Raw genomic sequence first — 13,671 nt, 5'->3', positions numbered from 1 at the left:
CCCCTCTACCGGAAGCGTCCGGCCTTTAATACTGTCCTCCGAGCTCCGTCCCGCCCACGGGTCCGCCCTCGTAAAGCGCCCGCCCTAGTGTCACGCGGCAGGCGGAAGTTCCGGTCCGGAAAGGCGGCCGGCCGAGCCCCCTTCCGGCCGGAGCCGAGCGTAGCACTGGGCGGGGGTTCGCCGGCCTCGCCCCCCCCCCCCCGCCCCCCGCACGTGCGGCGCTCAGACGCTGGGTTCCGGGCCCGGAGTTCAGGTGGCGGCCGCGCCTGACCCCGCGCCCCGGGGCAAAGAAGAGCCGCGCCAGCCAGCGTCTACACTCTACATGCTCTTTATTACAAGACTACCGAGCATACGTGGAAAATTCATCATCCAGGAACTACATCTAAAGCACAAATATTTGAAAAAAAGAGAAGAAAACAGATTCATTAAATTATAGGATTAAATCATTGACCGAATAGAAAATTTATATAATAAAGCCAGAAAAAAAGTTGTAAAATATAGTTTACAATAATTATTCACATTCAAGGCTGTACATCAATACATACAACAACGTGGCCCCAAACATGAATTCAATCCAAATAATTCATATATTAGATTTTAAATAACACAGACTGAACTAGAGGCCAACAACAGCCAGCAAATAACCTTATATAAGAATAAAAATACAAAAGTGTATATCCTAATATCATTGCATTATTTGTTTTCATAAGTTTTAAATTTTTGCTTTGCCTGTACATCACAGTTACAGCTACAGACCAGGTAGAGAATTTTACACATGTTCTAACTGACTGCCACCAACCTGAAAGACAGCTAACACACTACTGATTCATCCTATTTTGTGTTAAGGAACAGCTACAGCAGCTCTAAATACTGGAAAAATTTATTTTTGTCAATGTCCAATCAAACTTCTGGTGAGGACAGAGGCTTTTCACCAGCAAAACGACCCCGATTCGGAAGTCATCCTGCCAGGCGGGTTGGACTAGGGTGGATCACACACTATAAAAAAGGTCTGCCTCTTGTAAAAAATGTTCTCTGTACACAAAATCTGGTGCTTCCTCATACTGAAGAAGTGGGTTCTGGGGACAATTCAGGTTTACGTGTGGCCTGTTCAGGTGCCCATCGAGCTGTCTTCAGCTACAGACAGGCCCACTCTGTGGGCACAGCTCCCTTCTCCAGACCAGTGCTCCCAGACAGCCCTGGGCCAGCAGCCTGCACCACCCCAGACACTTGGGGGGCAACTCCTGACTTAAGGCACTTGCCATGCAGGCCGCCTAAGAGGGAAGTGCCACACCCACTCGAGTCACCATCAGTTCCAGAGCTTTGGATGAAGAGACTGTGTTAAAATGTACATGGCAACATCCCTAAGAACAGTACCTTCATCATACTCTGGCAAGGGAGTGAGCACCCTCAGTCTGAGGACCACCCTGGGGGACAGGGGACCTGGGTTGTCAGAGGAGGGCAGGAAATCCAATTCTGCACAACCCAGCCAAAATCTTGGCAGACTCAAGTGACACTGAGCATGGCCCCTAATAAATCTCACACACCTCTCCCCTCAGCATCAATGGACCCCAAACTCAAGTGAGAGATTAGGAATGAAACCAAATTGGGTGGTCTGGGTTTGAAGACGGCCAGACAGCCTGCAACACGGTGAGGGAGGGCAGGGGAGAAGCCCTGAAACCCACGCGGGCCCGCACACTTACAGCCTACAGCGGAATGCAGAGCCGCGGAGACCTTCCTACTGAGTGCCACCACCTGAAGGGCATGGGGGCAAATCAACTTCTGTAAAACCCAACTGCCTACATGGCCTCTTTTTCAAGGAGAGAATTTGCTCTTTTACTGATTCCAAATGGCCCAACGGATTTTCTGAGTCTACAAACTTAATTACAAGTCATCCACTAAGCGTGTGGCAAGGTCAGTTCAACACTTTTTATCTCTGCTGCCTGTGCGGATGCAAATTCAGTACCATTGTGGACACAGTACAAGCTTCTGAAAATATCACTGAGCACTTGAAAGCCGTAGCAGCAGGGAGGGGAAGGTAGATAACATGCAAGCATAACCAGATTCTTTCAACAAAAATAAGGAAATTAGTTTTTGGAAAAAAAGTCGGTCACAAATGGACTGCAATAAATGGTATCATTTTAGCATTATGAAAAAAAATAGGAGAGCAGTCTTATTAAAACATTCTTTGGAACACACACCTTACCAGAAACTGACTTGTTCAGAATCTGTAGGACACAACTTAGGTTCTGTACTGGAACTCTAAGCATCTAAGCATCATATCAAGACAGAGACTGACTAATACCACCTTTAACACAAATACACTCTTTGACCCAAAAACACTACTTCTAGGAATGGGGGTGAGAGGCACAGGGATCAGAGTCTCAGAGTCAAAATCAAAGATTTATGAGGATATTCATCACAGCATTATTTAAATAGTGAAAAACCAAAAAACATCTAAATGTTTTATAACAGGGAAATGGTCAGATAAATTATGATAAAATTTATAACCATTAAGCTCTACAGTCACTAAAAAGAATGTTTTTAATCATTGTTCATGACGTGGAGAAATGCAGAAGATAAATAATTGAGTGAAACAAGCTAGATGCAGAACACTAGGTGTTTCATGTTCCCAATTTAGTTAAAAAAGCAAACAAATGTGTGCAGGGGGGGCTATACACCAAAATGTTCACAGTGGTCTCTCCTGGGTGGTAAGCCTACAGTTGATATTCTCACAAATGTTTTAGAAAGTACAGAACCACCTGGAGCTCCTGTGCCGGCACCTTGCCCTGGGGGAGTCTGTGCCACAGGGCCATCTCCCGCAATCCCTACGGGCCTGGGCCACAAATACCACAGGGCAGTAGTGGGGGCCTGGGGTAGGGCGGGTTCAGAAGAGCAGGCACCCTGCAGTGCCACCAGCCACCCCCCCCACCCCCCCACCCCCGTCCCCTCCACCGTCCTGGTCAGGAAACCACCCCACCTGCGCCTGGCTCCCTGGATTCCCAGAAAGGGGTGAGGTGCGGTGGGCCACCTGAGCCTGGGGAGCCACGCAGTGTGGGATTGGCCCTGCCTGGCGGGCTTGTGGTTTGGCACCTCACCTTGTCTTTGCCTTCCCTCAGTAAGACACATGGCTTCTGGGTCTGCTGAACAACAGGGCACTTTCTCCCCTTGAATGAATCACTTGTACTTCCACGTGTGCTGTGTACGCACTGGACTGACGGCCACAGCCACGTCTAAGAACGGGAGGCACCTGCATGCCGGGACAGCAGCTCTAAAGACAAGCTGGATAAAACTAAAGGTGACACGAACAAGCACAGGGCAGGAAGAGTATTATGTGCCTTAAAAAATAAAAAGGGAAAGGAGGCTCCGAGAGGAGAAAGATGGCCTAGGGAGGGCTCAGCTGTCGCTGGCTTGGGCAAGGGCAGTCCCTTCAGCTCTGTTGGCTGCCAGCTGAAGCCTGAGCCCCTCATTCTCTGGTTTCGGAGGTTAAGATGGAACTGGTGGGTGAAGCCTGGGAGGTAGTGGCGCCGTGCAGGGGGAAGAATGCAACGGAAGCTGCGTCCCTCCCAGAGCAGCTCAGCTGAGGGCTCCTGTTACAGCCCAACGCCAGCTCTGCTTGCCAGCTCTGCCCAGGTCCCTGTAACCAGATCCCAGGAAGAACACTGGGCAAGAGCGGGCCCCCAACTCTCCCAACTGCATGCCCACGGACACCAGTGTTCTGAGAAAAGTAAACGTATCAACAACATGGGGAGTAAGCTGGAAACGACCTTCCTGAAAGCCTGCGAGACTTATTGTTTGAAAAGCAGATGAACAGAGCAAGTCTTTTCAAAAGCGAGGAGAAGAGGGGAGCTTGACCTATACCCCTGGCCCAGGACAGTGTCCCGCTCCCCAGGGTGTCCCAAGAGCATGCACACATGCTCGTTTGCTCACACGCAACTCTCACAGAGCAGTGCACGAGACCCCAGTGGAAGCCACCGGAAACCTTGCCCCACCTCTGCTCCTGTGCACCCTCACCGCTCGCCCTGAGACCTCCACAGCCACACTTCCCTCCCAGGCTGACAAGGGTCACTCTTATCACTAAACCCATTTGACAAAGCATCTTTTATCTTGATTTGGACCACCTGTCAACACAGGGGGAGACGGATGGTTTGTTCGAAATACGAGACGGGTGGCAGAGTCGTCAGGGGGAATCTTTCCCGTGTGAACCTTGTGCTGGTGCCTTCGTGAAAGCCTGAAGGAAACCGCACAGTTGTTCATCCCCCAGAGGCAGAGAGACGTGCCTGTGAGGAACTTGCAAGCAGTAGTGCCTCCTTCCCTCCCACCTGGACTGCGGACTGCCCTCCAGGGACAACATGGGCAGGAAGAGGAACGCCGAGCCCACCAGGCCCACAGCCATCCTATGTCCAGGGAGCAGCAAAGAAATCAAAGGACTGGTAAATCCTGGACCTGCTGCAGTATACAGCATTGTGCCACCTCTGCAAGGTGAAAGGCAGGCAGCCTGAAAGTAGAGGGGGTGAGCGGCCTGGGTGCTCGGTCTCCAGTGTGGCGTTCCTACCCCTTGTGCAAGGTGAGCAACATTTTCTTCCGGGCAAGGTCCACATCTCGGTGGAGATAAATGACCTGGCAGCATGAGAAGGTTTCCAGACTTTCACTGTGGAGACGTAAACGTGCTGGGAGACCACAGGCACCCGGAGTCCCTCAGCCCCAGCAAACTGCTCTGGGGTGGGGGGATCTGCATGTTCCACCCTCTAAGCACTCAAGAGGCGCTCACCAGGCAGCACCCCTCCACGTGGGGGACGCAGGCCCAGTCTGCCCTGCTGCCGTGGCCTCACACGGAGCAGGGCACCGCCTTATCTCCTAGCACAACCGGGTGCCCACCTTGGACAGTACCTTTTCCAGGCCCGAGCTTGCTTTCTAGCTCTGTAAAACCACCCCGCTCAGAGGGGCATTCAATCCCAAAGCCCGCTGGCACCCTCCAACCCCAGCAGCGGCCTGGTAGTGCACCCCAACAGGCCGCTCCGTATCTCCCCACCTGGAGCCTGCCCGATACACACAAGGCATGGAGTGTGCACAGCCACAGAGATCTCACAGCCAGAGCTATGCAAGAAGGTGAGCGAGGGGCCCTGGTGGGGCACAGGGGGCAGCAAGTAGGGACACAAGAAAAGGAGCACACAGACCTAAGCCAGGAACCCTCCCACCCCAAAAAGATGGATGCCACCCTCGGCAGAGGTGCACACAGCTCCCTGCCGACGGGTTCTGGGAGGCACATGCCCCTCCCCTCCGCCACAGGAGGACTGGCCGGCAGGTGACCAGGGCATGTGGTGCAGAGCTGGTGACTCAAGTCTGTTCCACTCGCCCGGGCAGGAATTAGGCAGACGTGCGTGGCGCTGGGTCCCCATGGCAAGGACAGCTTGGGGAGCCTCCACAGAGCACAGAGAGCAAGCAAAGCAACCCTGAATTCCTTTTCGTTATTGGTTTTGTTCTTTGTGTGGTTGGGCATTTTTTTCTTTTCTTTTAAATAAAAAAGCTGCAAGGTTCCGCCGTCTGCATCCCCCTTGAGATGGCTGGCAGGTGGTCTGGAAGTGTCCCGGAGGGCGGCGAGCCACGCTGGGGCACGTGTCCTGGCAGCTAGTGCAGCAGCCGTGGACGTGTCACTGCACGGCGGCATCTGGGTGGCTCTGGTATCTGTGTCTCCACACTTCCTGGATCTTTTTGCACCATTTGTGAGCATTCCCACTCGGGTCCATCAGGTAATACGTCCTGTTTGGCTGTGGAGACAGAGATGGTTTAATGATCCTGGGGGCAAGGGGTGTCCCGCCAAGACCACCACCCTCTGGCGGCCACTGTGGGCACTTGTGGAAGCACACAAGTGTGTGTAGGCCTTATATGTGCAGGCAAGGACCTAGAGATCTCTTAAGTCACCCCTAAACTGACAAACAAGCACAAGTGACCCTGGCTCAGCTCAGGGGTGCGCTGTGAGTGTGGAGCCCCCGGGACATGAGATTAAGGGGGAGATAACTGCCTGTAGAGGAGAGCCCGCAGAGACAAACTCACCGTGTGCACAAAGAAGGTTTTAAAGTTCTTGGCCTCTGGTCGGAGTTCTTGTGACCATGGAATTTCACCTTTCAGGACTTTGTTGACAGGATCCACATAATACAAGTGTGGCCCTTCTGTGAGCAGTAACTGTCGTCGTCGTGCAAACAAGCCCTATGCAAAACAAAAGGACCCTGTCTGTCAGGACTCAGAAGTGGGTGCAGACTGCACCTACCGCTCCCTTGGAGGCCGGCCATCAGAGCAGCCCAGGGCATGGGGACCAGCGCCTGTCAACTCGCCTGGGACTTGGCCTCCTCCCATGGACCCGGCCTCTCAGATCAGAGAGGAGCAGAATGCAGCACCCAGCCTGCCTGGCCTTAGTGAGCTGGGTCCCAATGTCCCCACTGGGGTCTGTGTCCCTCCACTGCCACAGAGGGGAGCGGCAGCACAGGCAGGCAAACCCAAGCGCTTGGCCTAGCCTGCTGGGGACAGTGAGGGTACCACTCATGACCTCTGTTCCAGGGAGGTGGGGCCCGGGCAGCATGTGTGTCCCGCCAGGAACAGAGGCCTGGGGCCTGAATTTAGAAGGGCCTGTGTTGGCAAAGGGAGAACGTATGTGAGTCTGATAGTTTTCACACAATCAATCCATAAAACATAACAAACAAATAACAATTTTCAAAAACAAGTCTAATGAAGTAAAAGACAACTTGCTAGGATATCAAAACCCCGGTCTCAAGACAGAAACGAGAGAGTGTATTTTTATTTTACCACAGCCTTCCTGTGTGGTTTCAAACAGCTTCCCCTGAGTGGCTCAAGCCTTCCTTAGCCGTCAAATCTAGAAATTATCTTTCAGAGAAAGGGAAGCAAGAGCAAGGATGCATGCATAGCAAGGTCAGCGGGCACCCGAGGTGGAAGGCCAGATCCCGAGGCGGCTGAGGGGAGACGGACGTTCGGCAGGTGCTGGCGGGAGCTGACTTACCTTTCGCTTATCTACGGGACCCATCTTTAGTATTAAGTTATTTTCTACAAACTGGTGCCTATAAAAAGAAGGAAACAAGAGATACTCAAGTGAGTCGGGGACAGAAACTCTCCAAGTGAATGAACTTCCTGAGGGCATCTGCGAGCCTTGCTCAAACCCCTCCTGTCACAGCCCTGACTCGCTCCAGGAACTCAGGAGGCCCCAAGTTCATGGAGCATGCAGGTGGCCACTGCTCTAGAGCATTCAGTTGTGGGGTGCGGACCAGCGTCGACACACGTGAGCACCGTCACCTGCTGCCACCTCTGGCTGGGCAGCATTTGCGCAGCAGTAGAAAGGCGGTGGCAAGGTGACACACACCCTCCTTGATTTGAACAAAGCTGGGGTGAGCACAGAGCCCCTGAAAGTGCGGGGGCCGCTGAGAGTCAACCTCAGGACACAGACTGCTGGCCACGTGCTACCCAAGCCTAGGCCCCCCAATCCGATGCTCAGAAACCACCATGCAGCTGAGAATCACGGGTCCCGGAAAGACCCATACTGGACTCGGTTTAAAAACACCTTCTTTGGTGTTTTTACGACAGTAAGAGAGCACTCCTACTCAAATACGGCAGGAACTTGGAGGAGAAAGCTAGGAACACAGCTTGACTTCGTGTATGTTTTTAGCAAGTATACTTCACTTTGACTCCTAGGAGTATAAAAGAGGTTGTTTTAATGTCTTCGGGTTCTTGCTTTTGGTTCAAATGAAGAGTTACTAGTTTATGCTCCATCTGGCTTTACCAAATTTCCTAGTCTGAGGATCTACTGTAGACCACAATGTCTTATGTTTGCAAAGTCATAAGATAACTGTCGCCTCACACACACTCACACAAGTGGTGACAGTTTACCACTTCAGTATCTGAGTGCAGCCACAGGGGACCCAGGGCGCATGCAAGAAGACTGGCTGAGCTGGTGAGTTCTCACTCAGCTTTCCTGGCCCTGGGGTCTGCCCAGGCTACCCCAGCCAGACCCCTGCCGGCTTCAGAACCCATGGAGGCCCCACCCCCAAGCACTCAGCCTACTTGTGAGTGGACATGGCAGCATATGGATTTTGAAAACTAAAAAGAATTTGAACAAAAACGTGCTATATGAGAAAAGGTACAAAAAAAAAAAAAAAAGAAAAGGTACAATATCTCACTCTCAGAGGTACTTAAAAACCAAACCAACAAACAAAAACAAGATGTGAAACAAAGAGAAAAACATTCAGAAGATTTTTGAAAGGCAGATAGAACGATCTGCAGCACAGAAACACACAGATCGTACAGAAAGCCTCTTCTAACCAAGCCCTACTGTGGAAGAGCTGGATGTGTAGTAAAGAACCACAAACTAATCATAAGGGGGAGACTTGAATTAAACTGTACTGAGGGCGGAGGGCTGGGGTGGGGCTCAATTTCAGCTCAGGCTTGTGAAAGATGCCACCGCCACGCCCTCCCGGCAGTCAGGCCCCTGGGGCTGATGGCACCACAGCACCAAGAAAGCCTGGCAGACAGGTAAGGAAAGAAGAGGCCTCACGGCGTCTTTGCAGCCTCAAGTAGTCTGACATGAGAGACAGGATACGATATTAAATTAACAGGACATTCTGGTTTTCCCTGAGCTTGAGAAACCAGGGAAGATTTTTCTTGGACAGTTTACACGGAGTCCAGTTCACTGGCCGCCCCAAAGTGACCCCCAACTCCCAGCAAGGGAAGAGCTAGAAGAGGAAGGAGGAGTGACTTTCTAAGCAGCAGTCACGGCAGGAGGACAAAAAGCACCTCCAACTACAAAACCACCCCCATGAACAAGGAGGAGGCTGGAGAGGTCTTCCGCAAACACAGCCCACAGAGTTAACGTCTGCACGCCGCAGAGCACATGCAAAGTGACAGGAAAGGCTTAAAGCTTCAACAGAAAACTGAGCAAAGTATACAAACTAGAAATTCCCCAAGAGGAAGTGATCCCAAAATTCTCAATGGCTCTCAGTAAACAAAACTGAGCCGCCCTTCTTGCATGCCCTACTGGGGTGCCCCAGTCCGCGCCTGCTCAGCACCAGCACCTGTGGCTCTGAACTTACGACTCGCCGAAAAACAATCTGGAGATGATGTATTGAGAAGCTATCCCACTCCCAACAATCTATCCTCAGGAAGTAAAGAAAAATGAAGACTAGGGCACAAATATCCACAACAGTATTCTTTATACCAGCAAAACTGAAACCACAGCAATGGCTCAGCAACAGAACATTTTGGCACTGCAGGGAAGCAGGCAAGCCCCTTTCCTGTCCCTGCAGTGAGGACCCCACTGACAGACCCCAGCCGCACCGTGGGCGGACCAGGAGGCCCTCAGTCCTGGTCACACACACATAAGCGCAGCCCCCGCACTCTTCCCCAAGAGGCATGGAGGCCGCAGGGAGGCTACTGGTGTCCCGGATGGTGAAAGCCTAGCGGGGACTCCTGACTGGATCCAGTGGCTGGGGTAAAATAAACCGAGGCAAGATGCAGAGAGGCTCAAAGCTCCATTATTAGCACAAACAGCACAATCCAGTCATGCAGTGCACTCACCGATTAGCTTACACAGGCTAATCACTTTGAATTTACTTCACTCCCCTGAAAATGCACCCCCCCCCCCCCCAACCAGCCACCTCTTCCTCGTTGGCAAGTGGTAGATGTTGTCTGAAGACTCTGAGCCAAAACCAGACCTGAGTCAGAGACTCTCAAGACTGTGGTTAGCAGGCAGGTCACCAAAGCCCCGCTTCACACACAGGCGACACTCACCATCAGCTCTGTGCAGAATTCCAAGCGGGCTTGCCCAGATGGGTGACAGTGTCGAGATACTCCTTCTTCCTGATTCCAAAGCCAGGGTTCTTTCCTCCTCACCCTATCCCACAAGCAAACCCCAGACCCCAAGATCATTCTGGAGGATGCAAGCCTGAGGCCATTTCAGAGCAGTCACTCCCAGGGGAGCCAAGCAAGGCTGCCAGAATGCCGATGTGGCTCTTCTGACCACCTCAGGAAGGCTCTCCATGCTGGGCTTTGACACAGGTAAAGGAACAAGTGATTGGAGCCAGTTTGCTCTAAAACGCCAGCTCTTGGGACTCCTTTACATTCTTTAATCTTTATGGAAGATCCCAAAGGAATTTCCTTTACTGGGGTTATACCCACTGATATTCATGTGGGAGAAATTAAAATGGAGATATTTTCAAATATTTATTTAATTCATTAAAAATCAAAAACAGCCCCATAACATACTAAATAACATTTTTATTCAAGAGTAACTTTTTTCCAAAACAAAGATAATTAATGTGAAGCATGACCCTGTTGTACATTTTGTAAATCTCCTAAACAGGTGGTTTCACAGAAGACAGCTGGGCACGCCTAGTGGCCTCCGCCATCACTCTGTGTGCTTTCCAGGCTGAAGCACAAGAAACCAGCCTCACTTGGGCAAGGAGCTAGAAAAGGGAGGAGTGCCTGTAAAAGCATTTTCAGAGAGTGATGGGCATTCTTCTCTGATAACGCGCCCAAGCTCAACAAGTGGAGCTCCTTCACGGTCCACTGCCACACGGAATCTGAGTCCCCATGATGGATTTTTCACACTATGGGACATTAAAATTCATCAGTCCACCTGGCACTTTGAATAGCTCTGTCACCCAGCAGTCACCCGGAAGATGGTGGTTTGCTGAGTCATGGAAATCCTCCCAATGCTGACAAACTTTGTTCCACGATTATCAACAAATCAACTTGTTGCCATCACTATCTCCTCAAAAAGAGTCTTTAGTTGCTGGGAAGATGTCAAACTTACAGTGAGGGATAAAGTTTTCCAAAATCCTAATTTCAATTTTTATCACTGGTGACAAATACTGGCAGTTGTTTGTCTTAAAGTGACAGACTCATTCCACTCATTTTCCAGAAAAAACGGCCAAACAGCCAAGTTTGAATAACCAGTTTGCCAGTAAAACTCTGCAGTGAAAACAGTCTTCCATGCATAGAGCAGCTGGCCAGCTCCCAACACCAGCACTTTACTTGAGATAACTCACATTTGGGTTGGCAGCAGAGATGCTTCCTGCACACTTTGCATTTCATTCAGACTACTAATAAAATCAGTAATTTTTCATGACCATTCCTCAGTGAGACCAGTTTTTTTTCTCCCGGTGTAGGGATGGCTGTGGTCTGTGAGATCCCAGGGGCTCCAGCAATGCTTGGTACCACAACCTGGACTCACGATCTGGCACCTGTGGTTTACCTACCACTGTGTCTGTACCACCGGTGCACTGCTCAACACATTTGTTCCAGAACAAGCAGTGAGGCTCAAAAGAAGCACTTCAGGCAGACCCCATGCCTGAGGAGGTGCATGCAGCTGACACTGTCTGCTTTAAGCCACTCTTACAGTTGTCTCTCTCCTGGGCACAATGGTGATTCTAACAGAAAAACTGACTGCACCAGTTGCAGAAGAGGCAACCTTCCCAAACGGTGAGATCACTGTAGTAGGTGCTGGACAAGTTGGTATGGTGTGTGCCATCAGCATTTTGGGAAAGTCTCTGACTGATGAACTTGCCCTTGTGGATGTTTTGGAAGATAAACTCAAAGGAGAAATGATGGGTCTGCAACATGGGAGCTTATTTCTTCAGACAGCTAAAACTGTGGCAGAGAGAGGTTACTCTGTGACTGTCGACTCCAGGGTTGTGGTGGTAACTGTGGCACATCTCCCCTCCCTACCCCCATAGGAAGGAGAGGGCCGACTCGGTCTGGTGCAAAGGAATGTCAGTGTCTTCAAATCCACTGTTCATGGTCCCAGGTGTGAGTGACTGTGGTTTCCAATCCAGTGGATAGTTTCATATATGTGACCTGGAAACTAAGTGGACTACCTGAGCACCGTGTGATTGGAAGAGTATAATCTGGATTCTCTTAGATTTCACTATCTCATGGCTGAAAAACTTGGCATTCATCCCAGCAGCTGCCATGGATGGATTTTGGGAGAACATGGCGACTCAAGAGTGGCTGTGTGGAGTGAATGTGGCAGGCGTTTCTGCTCAGGAACTGAATCCAGGAATGGTGATAGATGATGACAGTGAAAATTAGAAGGGAGTACATATGATGGTGGTTGAAAGTGCCTATGAGGCCATCAAACTAAAAGGACATACCAAAAAAAATAAATAAATAAAAATAAAAGGACATACCAAAGGCACTACTGGATTAATTATGGCTGATCTTACTGATCCATACGGAAACTCTATCCAGGATTCATCCTGGGACAACAATGGTGCAGGGAATTTGTGGCATGAGAAGGAAGTCTTCCTGAGCCATCTGTGTATTCTGAATGCCTGGGGATTAACCAGTGTGATCAACCAGAAGCTGAAGGATGATGAACCTGCTCAGCTCAAGAAACATGCAGACACCTCGAGGGACCTCCAGAAAGACCTAAAGGCCTATGACTTCCAGCTTCTAGGCTGTAGAGATTTCAACACTACAGTGATTAACTGTGATCCTCTAGTTTTCATCCATATGCATGGACCGCGGTTCGCTTTTCTCTTCCTAAATATGAGAATCTGGGCTCACAGACTTGAAGCCCACACTGTTCAATGCTTGCAGTATGAGCCGTATCTGATTTATCTACTCAAGGCAAAAGTGCAACGTGGCCAGAGGGATGCCAACTCATTCCTAGTGTCTGCAGCCACGTCTTTACCTGGGGAGCTGCTGTGCCAGGGCCCGTGGCAGTGCCGGGGCTCCTCGCCTCGAATGTCACCCGGCAGGCACTCTGCCTTGTCAACAGCTCAACACTCCTTGGCTTCCAAGTTGTCACATGCACTTCGCCAGCCTGGACAACGTAACTTCTCTGTAAGATGCCACAGCAGCTTTGTAAGTTTGGCTTTTTTTTTTTTTTTTTTTTTTTTGGTTAAGTTTGGCTTTGAAAGAGGTCCTCATGTGTCCATGTACAATGAGCAATTCCTCTACTGTTAAAACTCTTTTGGCGCTGCAGCTCCGCCAGCACGGTAACAGTACGCGAAACCACCTCATTTCACAGGTGTGCATGGAGGCACAGACATCCATGCTTCTGAGGGGCGGAGGGCCATGGCCTGGTGAGCTCCACACCTACGGTTCTGCCCAGGCTCCTGGGGCAGGCCCCTCCCTTCCATGTGGCAGGGTGCTCTCTTCCAGGCAGGGCTGCCTCCTCCTCACCCTCAGACATAGAGGGCGGGGGGGCAATGTGGGCTGGGAAAGCACATCTCTCTGAATCAATGATTCCCTACTTAAACTTGAAAATGTTATAAATGCCCTTTTATTTTAGAATATATCATTAAAGTCAACAGTAACAGTTTTGATAAAATTTAGAAATTCAGAAATCTTTATATTTTATTGAAGAACAAGTCAGCAGAGTGTCCTGAGGTCCTGTGGTGAGTCCACGTAGGTCTAAGGAAACTTCTGGATCTCAAAGCGAGGATTTACCAGAAGACACCAAGTTACAGCAATCATAGCAGGTGTAACTGCAGACAGCTACTAAGAGCTCCGCAGAAATACTAAGAACTCACTACGTCTCTAAAGCTGCTCATACTTAGACGGTAAACCAACTCCTGCAGAAGATTCAAAACAGACAAAGCACACAGTCCAGGAGCCTCAGAACATCATCATCACTGGCCAGTGTGCAGTCTCTAAAGCAGTACACTG

General features: G+C 50.4%; 1 protein-coding gene across 6 annotated transcripts in view; it reads right to left on the bottom strand.

Moving 5' to 3' along the window:
* Positions 1–312: 312 nt before the first annotated feature.
* PDPK1 (3-phosphoinositide dependent protein kinase 1) overlaps positions 313–13,671 on the bottom strand; it is an 80,320-nt gene continuing 66,961 nt past the window's right edge. For all 6 annotated transcript variants that reach the window (XM_077906256.1, XM_077906254.1, XM_077906252.1 and 3 more), the window contains exons 12-14: positions 7,010–7,067; positions 6,052–6,204; positions 313–5,765 (exon numbers count right to left, since the gene is read on the bottom strand). In XM_077906256.1, the coding sequence (XP_077762382.1) occupies positions 5,649–5,765; positions 6,052–6,204; positions 7,010–7,067 (328 nt within the window). In that variant the 3' untranslated portion in view covers positions 313–5,648. The remainder of the gene's footprint in view (positions 5,766–6,051; positions 6,205–7,009; positions 7,068–13,671) is intronic.

This window comes from Canis aureus, chromosome 8 (genome assembly GCF_053574225.1).
Source record: "Canis aureus isolate CA01 chromosome 8, VMU_Caureus_v.1.0, whole genome shotgun sequence".
NCBI lineage: Eukaryota > Metazoa > Chordata > Mammalia > Carnivora > Canidae > Canis > Canis aureus.
Note: the sequence above shows the minus strand (reverse complement) of the source record. Positions and strands in the feature narration are given on the sequence as shown.